Genomic DNA, 12,193 nt, shown 5'->3' with positions numbered 1-12,193 from the left:
CCCTCCTTAATTCAAAACAGAAGATTGGAAAATCACTGTATTGTCAAGCAATAACCACCCGTTCCAAATCAGATTTATTGGTCTATTCAAGCAAGTGGAAAAGCAACTTAAGCAAGGTACTCGAAAGGTTATTTATCTTTAAAAATAGTTTGTGCAAATGAGTTTTAACATGTCTTGATGCCTTTAAATTCTTTAATTTGAAGTTGTGAATGACACATTGAGCTTTATGAGTGTGTAGTTATTTGAAAGAAAGGATGATGAATATGCTCTAGCTAGGAGTTATACTGATAAGGGTTAGCTGAAGTCCTTTCTACTTTGAGATATTTTGAAAATTATAATTTGCCCTGAGCACTTTTTTTTCTCAGATGAATATTTAAGTCTTAATAGTACAGTAATCATGGTCTTACTGTCATCTTCCTCCCACATGAAGGTTTTATTTTTACTGTTAAGTAGGATGAGATTATGTTTATGCTTTACCCTTACTAATGCAGGGGAACAGAGGTGTGAGTAATTGAAAATTGTTATATGTCATCCTATATAATAAAGAGGTAATATGTAAATTGACCATCATACCCTCACACAAGATGGCCACCCCCATGTGGCCACAAGATGTCCGCCACAAGACAGCTGGCAGGGGAGGGCAGTTGTAAGCAATCAGGCCAGCAGGAGAGGGCAATTAGGGGTGACCAGGCCGGCAGGGGAGGGCAGTTGGGGGTGATCGGGCCGGCAGGGGAGGGCAGTTGGGGCGATCAGGATGGCAGGGGAGTGGTTCGGGGATGATCAGGCTGGCAGGTAGAAGCAGTTATGGGCGATTAGGTGAGCAGTTGGGAGCCAGCAGTCCTGGATTGTGAGAGGGATGTCTGACTGCCGGTACATCCCCCGAGGAGTCCCAGATTGGAGAGGATGTAGACTGGGCTGAGGTACACATATCCTCCCCCCAGTGCATGACTTTCATGCACCGGGCCTCTAGTTTTGAAATATAAGCAGACAGCCATTCTGCAGTTCTCAGAATCATCTTAGTGCTAAAGAGGATTCCCAACATAACTAACTCATACCCTTGATAATTACTTGATTTGTTCACAATTTATAGAGTAAGTTGGAATCAGTCTTATTAGAGTTGTTGGCTTTATAAAATAGGAAAAATAATTTAAGTGATTAAGGATAGATGGATAAGTAGATAAATAGGTAGGTAAATGGGTAGATAGAGTATTGTGTTGGACTCTGAACATTCAGAATTATACTTTAAGTCCTTGACCTCTATAGGTTCACAAGCATATAATACAGGTTCATAAATTAGGGAATTATGCTCATCAATAGGAAAATACCATAATTCAGTATTATAATAGAAGTGTGCACAACTTTAAAAGAAGGAAGTCTCTGACACTATCACTAGGTTGAGGAGTATTCCAAAAGTGCTGACTTTAGCTGAGTCTTTAAAAAAAAATAGGGGTTTTTATTTATTTAGTTAGTTTTAGGCAAATAAGAATGAGAAATTTTGAGAGTCTGATGAATGACATGGAAGTGAGAAGGAACTTGGTTCATTTAAAGAACTTTGAGGAGTCTCTCATGGTTAGAAGGTGTTGTAAATTTGAAACAGTGACATACTTCGAAGTTGGAAGTATAGGTAAAAACCAGAGAATGTATGCATGGTGGTGGAGAGCTATTGATACTTTCTCAGTGAAGGAGGGTCCATCCAAACCATTCAGAATTTAATTTTTAAATGCTCAGACTCATTCTAGATGTACTAATTAAGAATCTTAGAAGAGGAGACCTGATCATGAGACTTTAAACAGAGCTTCATGTATATTTCTGAAGTGCCTTTGAACAGTGGCTTTTCTTCAGTACCAAGTGCCTTGATGGAAATGCCTCTGGAAATGCATATATTCAGATTTAGAACTAGGAGAGAGCTCAGGTAGAAGGTGTGGAGATTTTTCATTGTGTCGGTGTAATTAATGAGATTGCTCAGGGGACATGTAAAGTGAAAGGGCCTAGAATGGATTAGAGAATCACTACTATGTAAAGGGTTTGAATGGATAAAGAAAGTCCACATAAGAAACTGAAAGACATTGTTAATAGAGGGAGGAGGAAAGTTATGAGAAAAGTGGTATCACACAGATCAAGGAAGACAGTATTTCAAGGAAAGCTGTTCAAGCCAAGAGGTCAAATAAATGTGAAGACTAACACAGTGTTTGGACTGAGCAATTCTAGTACCACTGGAGACTTGAGTCATATGAGAAAGTGGCTATGGAGGATTAGCCCTTGAGTTGACTGTTAATTCACAACCCAAATGTTAATAATGTGCTTGTAATTCAAAATGGAAAAGAACAGATAAATGCTAAAGTAAAAGGATTACTAGGAGAAACAAGGTGTCACCAACATATAATGCCATTGGGTGGTCAAGGGTATAAAGAAAAAGGAAATGGTAAGCACTTTAGCCTTTAGCTCATTGGTAACTGGTAAATTAATAGTAACCAGATTTTGATGGTAAGAAAGTGAGCAAAAGATAAGTGGGAATTAGGATGTCTGTTAAAGGTATAAATAAAGTCAAAGCAAGGTGTGTATATTGCAAGTGGTGGGGAAACATATATTTACCAGGAAAAGAAAAGGAGATGGTTGGTTTTTACCTGTCAGGTGCATGGCATTACCTCTTCATACTGCCATTTTGAGAAACTCAGTCCAGCAGCTTTACTTTATTTCTGGTTTTGTAGGAGCAGGGGCTTTCCAAGGTCCTCTTTCTAAGGCCACAGAGGCCCTCTGTCCATGGCCACTTACTGTTGAGTCATCTTGGTATGATAGATAGCTGTCCACATGGTGATGTAATTTTTAAAGCAGGTTTGTAACAAAGAGGCCCTTCATCAGAACGTTGTGCTTGGAATTGGCCAAGAGGTTGGAGTTTAAGCCTTTGCTGTTAACACTTGACCTTGGACAGTGACTATATAATCTCCTTGTGCTGCCTGCCTCACAGACATGTGGGAGTGGAATGGGGTGAGGACTGAGAAAACTTGTGAATGGTGTGGTTGTATAGAGTTATAATTAAGGTGGTGTTACCATAATGTTTCTATAGAAGAGTGCACAGTGTAATCATTTTGAGTTCATTAGCTTTCTCTAGAGATTTCATTATTATCAGGCCAAAAACTAACCCATTTCTGTGTCTCATAATTCTCAGTACTCAGGAATTTTGGAGAAGATAGAGGAAACACGATTATGGTTTAAATTAAGAAGGAGAAGAATAAAATATTGGGAAGGGGGGCTTAACTGCTTTAACTTAGCAGTTCATTGAATTTGAAGGGGATTTAGTCATATTTCTTGGTAGTATAAGACATTATTATATCAAAAGGGGTGACTAGCTCTTTGCCATCTCCAAAGAATAAACTCTGAGAAATACACTTAAATTGCAGTATGAGTGGTTAGTTAGATATAAGAAGAAATATTGCCGAAGCCGGTTTGGCTCAGTGGATGGAGCGTTGGCCGGCGGACTGGAAGGTCCCAGGTTCGATTCCGGTCAAGGGCATGTACCTGGGTTGCGGGCACATCCCTGGTGGGGGATGTGCAGGAGGCGGCTGATCGATGTTTCTCTCTCATCAATGTTTCTGACTCTCTATCTCTCTCCCTTCCTCTCTATAAAAAATCAATAAAATATATTTTAAAAAAAGAAGAAGAAGAAATATTTAGTCTATTAAAAAAAAGTTCCTGTTAAACTCATGTTGTGCCAGAGTGGGTGGTTGTAAAGCCTGCATTTTGGGGTGTCAGTGGGCTGTGGTTGGATTTAAAAATAGCATAAGATTTATTGGTTTGCTGTGATTTACCACAGATATATTAAAGATAAGGGAGGAGATAAAGCAGTTAACCTTTAACCTCTTACTTCCTTGGAATGCATTTCCTGAAGTTAACTGTGTACACTGTTTATTTTCCAAGTGAAACATTAGCGTGTTAATGTTTTCAGTTTTATTAAATTAGTTTCTCTTTTTTTTTCCTTCCAGAGAGCATTAGGTAATCAAAAGTCCACAGTAGTTGAATTCAGCATTAAAGATGCCTCTGAAATTAACAGTGAGCAAGATAAAGAAAATTCCTTAATCAAAAGTGAACCAAGAAGAATTAAAATATTTGATGGAGGGCAAGTACAAATTTTACTTCTTAAATGTACATTTAAACTTACTTTTTAAATGTACATTTGCTTTCATGTAAATAAAGAATTATCAGTGCAATTTTATATAAATATTGTAAGGTATCTCAGCTTATTAACAGAATCTTCATGGCAAAATATATATTTAGTATTATGTTCAATAATTCCATTTTGTTCAAGGAAGTAAGAACTATTTAGGAAACATTGTAGATCCTAGGAGTTTTCAGAGTGAACCTTGAGGTTCACATTGATTTATAATAAACAATGACTTGGAAAACCTGCTCTTAAGAGAGATGAACTCATTGCCTATTTGATATTTCTGTGTATTTGGTTCTGAGAAACCTAAAAGGTAAAAGTTAATTGTAGTTATTGTGACGCTCAGAAAAATTTCAGTATTTATAGTTGTTGTGATTGAATTTAAAAGTTTAAAAGAACACTTAAACCCAGTGACTTAAAAGAGGAAATATTTTTAAATTTAAGTCTAATGTTGATGAATAAGGTGTTTTGGTTAGAATTAGCTATTAGAGTATTGAGTGTTGATGTGAAAAGCTGGAATATTCTGTTACTGTACATGCATAAAATTTATATTGCTTGAGTCTAAAAATTGTGCCTTGTTTTACTTTTTAGATTGAATTTTAATTATCAATATTTTCTCAGATATATTATCCAATTTCCCTATTTTTTTGTCTTTCTTTAAATTAGATATAAATCAAACGAAGAGTATGTATATGTCCGAGGCAGGGGAAGAGGAAAGTACATTTGTGAAGAATGTGGAATACGTTGTAAAAAACCTAGCATGTTAAAGAAACACATACGAACCCATACAGATGTCCGCCCCTACCACTGCACTTACTGTAACTTCTCCTTTAAGACAAAAGGTATGAGATAACATTCCTTCGTGGTTCTTTTCTATATGCATTGAGCTAGTTGCACTAAGAACCAACTTTATATATTCTTTGACAAATGATGCAGTAGCTTAAATGAGACTAATATTAATTATATCCTGTCAACATTTGTAGCCTTTTATCTTTATGTTTCTAGACCTCTTGGGGGGGAAAAGTTTTAATTACATGCTTTTAGAATATATATACATAATAAAAATAACATTTTCAAAGGAGCAACTGCCTTTTTTTATTTTACTCCCCAAATTACAGTTGAATAGTATGATGACTAAGGCATTTTCAAAATTTCTTAATTTGGGGCTGAAGAAGAAAAATAAATTTTCATGATTACAATTTTCTTGATTACTTAGGTGTTAAGAGATTGGAAAAATTTTAAATAATAACTGCATTAAACTTATGATTACATTCATGTTTTATTATCTGATTTTAGGCATACAGCTATTTCTTTTACATGATTTTTTTTAACCCAAATTCTGTTGAATTTCAGCTTCAAAATTTTTCTAACTTTTGTACTCTTCAATGTTTATAGAACTCAAAGCTAGTCATTAAAATTAATTTAGTACTCTTTCCGTATTCTTTATACAGGGTGGAACAAAAGTAGGTTTATAGTTTGTGAGTACACAAAACAGAGTTTATTCGTGTATTATTTATTAATTATTGTATTATTTTCCATAAGAACACTGTAAATCTACTTTTGCCCCACCTTGTAATTTACTTAAATTCTAAGTCTTTATTATTGATAAGGTAATTTTACGTTCTACAAATTTTTTGGTGCATATAATGAATATACTACACTAAAATGTTTACTTTCTCCATTAGGCCCCTTGTTCATAAATCATTATGTGAAAATTTGTTACTTAAAATTGTAATTTCATGTAACACCCTTTAAAAAATAAGAATCTTTCTAAAACAATGCAATTATAAAATCATCTGTCTGAAAGGATTGTATCTGTAAAATTTATTTAATTGATAATTTTACAGAGTCCATTTTTATCTTTTTGGAGTTAGCATTTGCTTTGCTTTTTTATTAGTTGTCTTTGCAGCTCTTGTCTTAAAGATTGATTACCTCTTTAGCAAAATTTATTACATTGCTTGACTAGTATCTATTGGCATTTAAAGAGAGTTATAATATGTAGCATCTAAGTAGTTTCAAAGTAGTTCTTAAATGCCAATAGTATCTAAAATAAGAATGATAACATAAAATAAAATAAAAACGTTCTTCAGATAGCCTTAATATTTCTAAAAAGTTTCAAGAAATCACGAGGAGTTGGGGAAAACAGTAATTCTGTAATCCTTTGGTTGTGATGTAGATCCTTCTCGAAGTGGAGGATGGGTTTTGGTATGATTTTTCTGGTCCTCTGTGAAGGTTTTAATAGGATAAGTGCTTTGATCTTTAACCCAATGTATTGCTTTTTTTCATTTGTTTTAATTCTATGATTAAGAAACATCCATTAATTTCTATTATGATATCAGAACACTAGTAATGGGACAATATAACTAATAAAAAAATTACCAAGTACAGAATGATGTTACCAATAAAGAGAAGCAAAGTATAATATGAAATGGGTTTTTCTCAATAGGAGGGGAAGGAATTAGGATATTAAAAAATGTTCATAAAATAAGACCAAGAAAGGAAGGAAAACTTAGTTGTGGAAAAGCAAATGAGACTATATAGATTCCTTGGCAAAGAAGAATATTATGAATCACCAAGTATTAATCTTAGTGAAATAACTCAAAACTAACATCATGTGCAATTTTAGATGTTTAATGGTAGACAGAGCGTAATGGCCCCTGGAAAGTGATCATTGTATGTTAGCAGTGTTCATATCTTGCATTTCTCTAATATGCTGCATATCTGAATTCACATTAAATTTTTTGTTTTGTCAGATAATTCATATGGATTATGTGCTAAATATTTATTTGAAGAAAGCTACCCTAGCTATTGTGACTGGTAAAGAAAATATTAGAAATTCAATATTTCCTTATTCTTGCTATGACAATCAGTTTCCCTGGTAGCAGTCTAGATTTTACAAATACATGTAAAAGAGATTCCATAGTACCTTTAAAGGTAGCTAAATAATAATACACTTATTTTATATTAGGCTGTAGATTTTGCCCTACTCTCCTTTACTTTTATTTCTTTGCCAGTTCAACTCTACTTATTGAACGTGTCTGGTTATTAAGCAAAAGTAATAGTGATGAAATGACATGGGCTATACATGTATATGCAAAGAGAACAAAATACTACCAAGGGAATGATCTGCAGTGTTAGAAATTGATGCTTCTGGTGGTAACACTTAGAAATCTGTCCTCCATCATTTGTGCTCTTAGTTTATTTATGAGTACATTCTCAAAATAATCTATTTGCTTTCACTATTCTGCTTTAAAGGTCAGTCAACAGGAACTATTCAGTGAGCTTGCATCTCTGTAGGAGCTAGTTCCATGTATATGATAGAAAGCTAGACTCTATTTGTAGCTATAAGAACCCAGAAACTTAATCTCTCATGCTTTCCAGAGGATTTAGATGAATGTTTATTAAATCTGTTGATAATTTTATCTATTAAATTAATGCACAAAGTTTATAGCATTGCTAGGGGATGTTTGCATTTTAATATGCATATTTAAATGCAAATTGTTTTTTTTATTTTAAATTATTTAAGAAATTGATTAATAGTAATAGCTCAAGCTATGAGAAAATTTGCTTATTAAAAACTTATATTCCCAAATATGCCTAGTTACAATTATACATTAACTTTTTAGAAAGGAAATAACCTTATTTGGTTATCTATTTAAAGAATAAAAGCATTTGAAAGGAAATTATTACTGGACATTGTATCTGGGCAATATTTTTATTGTACTAGTAAGTATTTTGACTGTAAGTGGAAATTTCAGCCAATTAACCTGGCCAAACCATTTTTTTTTATAACTTTTTAATGTGAAAATTCTAAAGCATACAAAAAAGTAGAGATTTGTATGATAAACATTGATATGCCCATTGTTTAAAAATAATTATTGATACTTTGTCATATTTGCTTTATCTTTTATTTTTAAATTTATTTAAAGTAAATGTCAGATGTGGCCAACCTATTTAAGCCATGTTATCTCTGGAATCATAGAGCTAGGCAGAGTTTGATGAATCCTAGACATTACCTGGCCTGGGCACCCTCTTACTTGAACCCTGATGCACTAAGCTATGGGATGTGGTGCATACTATCTAATGCAACAGTTGGCTTGAACAAGTGTGACCAGTTCCATGGGCTTAGTGCAGTGATGGCGAACCTATGACACGCGTGTCAGAGGTGACACGCCAACTCATTTTTTTGGTTGATTTTTCTTTGTTAAATGGCACTTAAATTTATAAAATAAATATCAAAAATATAAGTCTTTGTTTTACTATGGTTGCAAATATCAAAAAATTTCTATATGTGACACGGCACCAGAGTTAAATTAGGGTTTTTCAAAATGCTGACATGCCGAGCTCAAAAGGTTCGCCATCACTGACTTAGTGCATTCTTAGTGGAATCAAGGCTCTCTAAATATAGCAATTTTGCAGGTCCTTCAACTATTGCAAGCCCAACCCCTAGACGGATGATTGAGACATTTTTAGGTTTTCTAAAAACTTATTCTCAAATGCTAATTTGCCCTGCTTACCAAACTCAGTATGTAGGTTTTATTTTCTCAAAGGAGATGGTTTTCCCATTATGACAGTTTTGTGTGTGTGTGTGGTCTTCTGCTTGGTATCCCCAGAGGAATCTGAGCTCTTCCCCTGCACTTATGAACGCCTCGGGCAAGATGCCCAGTGGTGCCCACTTACCCTGGTAATACTTACAGAGGCCCATACACCAGCTGCCCGAGGAAACACACCTTTAGAGATATTACTGTGAGACATGTAGTCAATACGGTGAAGTGAACTTAATGCAGGGAGTTCTTTTCTTAGGTTCCAAACACTCAGAATTACTGTTTTTTAATGTAATAACAACCAAATATAGTTTCTAATAGTCAAGCTCAAAATTTAAAAAGGCTCATTCCTAGGTACCAAAAATAAAAAAGAAATTCCAAGATAGCATGTTGAACAGATGCTTTAAAACAAACAAACAAAAAAAAGCCCTCAAAGCCAGATATATGCCTACAGCATTGGAGTTTTAATGCTGGTACTGAAGTGGCGTTCAAGGCCTCTGAAATAACCCTGGCTTCCCTGTGCAGGACTGTGGACCCATGTGGGGGGAAAGCTACCTGCTGAAAAGCAAACCCCAACAAAACCCGTCCAGAATTAGTGGTATGAAACCATTTAGGTCCCAGGCAGAAGCAATTGGAAAATTAACCCAAAGAAGACATTATTCAAAGTAGAAAAGTCAGATTTGAAAAAGAGAAACTATTACTAATAAATAACAAGGTTCCTACAACATATAGACACCAATATTTTCTTTTTCCAAACTTTAGTCATTGGAATTGTATGACCACAACCTGTACTTTCACTTGAAATAGGAATGGAATTTGCCAGTGTTGACAAATGCAATAGCAAAATAATACTATGTAAGCTTAGTAAACATTCTTTTCCCTTAAGGAAATCTGACAAAACACATGAAGTCCAAGACACATAGCAAGAAATGTGTGGATTTAGGCGTCTCAGTAGGTTTAATAGATGAACAAGATACAGAAGAATCAGGTAAGGCTTTATTCCATATTTTTCATAAATGCTATTTATAATGTACTATTTTTTTGCATCCATATTCTTCTTCCCATTCCCATTCCCATTGATACTGCTTAGTTTCTATTTTCATTATATTATGCGATAGAATCCTCAGTTTGCTCATCTCTAATTTGTCTTCCTTCTCCATCTTCCCCACTGATGTCCAATTAATCTTCCTGAAGCATGTGTCTGATCATACTACTCCTCTGCCTCGAGTCTTTATTAGTTTTTATTTGCCTACCAGATAAAGTATGAACCACTTGACTTTATAGCCTCTACCCATCTTTCTCCTTTCTGTCTTTTACCTACCCTAATGCTTGGATTTCCTGCTTACCTGACATTGATTCAGCTCTCTACTATACAGCCCTCCCTGCACCCTGCCTCTCACCCCCCACACAAACCTGGCTCCAGTCTGCATTGGTCGAAGTCTTCCTTTCCTTCAAGATCTGCTCATACCACTGCTGTCACGAAGCCTTCTCTGATTTTCCCTTCCCACACTACTTTTGGGGGAAGCAATTTTTCCCTTCTCTGAACTCCTAAAATATTTTAGTTTTTCTCCTGGAAGTACTGAATCCTTTTCTGCCTTATTTTGTGATGATTGACATGCTTACCTTACCTCCCCCCTGAAACTGTTGAGCATACATGAGCAGAATCGATGACTGAATAATCTTTGCTTCACCCACAGCTATTAGCAGAGTGCCTGGCTCCCAGTAGCTGCTCTGCAAACATTTGTGGAATAGAACATTTGCTTGCTCCCCAAAGTGTTTTCTATTTTGGAAAACTTAACCAATTGTTTTCTTAACTGTGTTAATTCAACAAATGAAAGTATTTATCTTTAATCAACTTGAAGCAAAGTAAACCCGATTATCTGTTCTGACCAATCAGAGAATAGAATTTTCCTTTCCTACGACATTTTTAAACCCAAGCAATTAACAACAGAAAAAAGTTGTCCTACTGCTTTTTTGAAAAATGTCCTAAACATTTACCTGCTTGCTTGTTTTATTTAATGAACATTAGTTTGATATAGATAACTTTTCCAAAGAAAAAAATGGTGAGGACATCATTGAAAATGCAGGTAACAAACTGAATGAATCAGTCTGAATTTATTTCTAAATATGCTAGAAAGGGGACTCACATATTAAGTGGTACAGTTGAAATGATGTACCATGGAAGCACTGGAAAGGACTGCCTTTAACCCTTTTTTTGGAGAATAAACTGATGTATTCTTAAAAGAAGAAAAGGATAATCATAACAAATTTAGGACAATATGGAGCTTTTTAGGATTTATGTACAATTTGATGCTTTGTTACATATTAAGGATGGCAAAGTTAGGATTTAAAAATACCCAATTAACATGTGTAACTTTTTTGTCCGAGGAACATATTTATCAAAAGCTTTATTGATTTTTCCCCAGCTTTATTGAAATATAACTGACATAAATCCCGGTATAAGGTTAGAATGTGCAGCACAGTTGTATAACTTAAATACATATTGTGACATGGTCACCACAGTAAGTTTATTTATAATTCATCATCTCTTATAATATAACAAAAAGAGAAAGCAAATAGCTCTCTTAACAACTTTCATATATACCATAGAGCACTATTAACTATAGTTATCATGTTTTACTTCTAGTACTTCTATTATAATTGGAACTTTGTACCTTTTGACCACCTTTTCTCTAATTCCTTCTCCCCTCACCTCCTGCCTCTAGTAACCACAAACCTGATCTCTTTTTTTATGGGTTTTTGTATTTTTTATTTGGGGGCTTTTTGGTATTTTTGATTCAACATATAAAAGCTAATTTTTTAATTGTTGGGAATTTAATTATGTGTCAGTGTCTTTGTTTAATTCTCTGTCAGTGTCTCTATTATGCTGAGCATTTCAGAAGTAAAAAGCTAGGAAAAATGAGTAACATTTTCAGCAAGTGTCTTTATTGCCCACAGAAGAGAAAAGGCATAAAGGTTGCAATATGAAATACTGATACCTGAACATATGTAAATGTGAAAGGTATTATTATTATAATATATACTCTTATATGTTTTACTTCTTCAAGAAGAGGGGTCTTATAAAAAACTAGAGGCCCAGTGCACAGATTCGCACCCTCTTGCAATCCAGGACCCCTAGGGGGATGTCAGACTGCCGGTTTCAACCCAATCCCTGCAGGCCAGTCTGAGGGACCCCACCAGTGCACAAATCCGTGCACGGGGCCTCTACTATGCATATAAGATCTTTGGTTAATCTCTTCCCGCCCTTCCCTCTGAGATTCAGATGTTTTCGATGGGACATCTGTCTTAATATGGAAGGAGTAAAGGAAGATGTTCAGATGAGAGAGAGAGAGAGAGAGAGAGAGACACTAGTGGCCTGGTGCCCAGATTCATGCACATCGAAAGGAAATCAGGAGCCTGCGCCTGCATGCCCGGGGAGTTTCTATGTCTTGGTGAGCCACCGGGAAGTCGCTTGGGGAGACCCCGCAGC

The 12,193-nt window shown here is 35.1% G+C and overlaps 1 protein-coding gene across 1 annotated transcript in view; it reads left to right on the top strand.

Moving 5' to 3' along the window:
- The window catches only part of HIVEP1 (human immunodeficiency virus type I enhancer binding protein 1), a 178,630-nt gene that overhangs the window by 144,720 nt on the left and 21,717 nt on the right, over positions 1-12,193 (top strand). Inside the window, exons 5-8 of the mRNA XM_006769734.2 lie at positions 1-116; positions 3,981-4,114; positions 4,826-5,001; positions 9,590-9,691. The exon at positions 1-116 is cut by the window's left edge and continues 10 nt beyond it. Of these exons, the coding sequence (XP_006769797.2) occupies positions 1-116; positions 3,981-4,114; positions 4,826-5,001; positions 9,590-9,691 (528 nt within the window). The remainder of the gene's footprint in view (positions 117-3,980; positions 4,115-4,825; positions 5,002-9,589; positions 9,692-12,193) is intronic.

This window comes from Myotis davidii, unplaced genomic scaffold (assembly GCF_000327345.1).
Source record: "Myotis davidii unplaced genomic scaffold, ASM32734v1 scaffold62, whole genome shotgun sequence".
In the NCBI taxonomy this organism is placed as follows: Eukaryota; Metazoa; Chordata; class Mammalia; order Chiroptera; family Vespertilionidae; genus Myotis; species Myotis davidii.
This window is presented reverse-complemented; position numbering and strand designations above follow the sequence as displayed.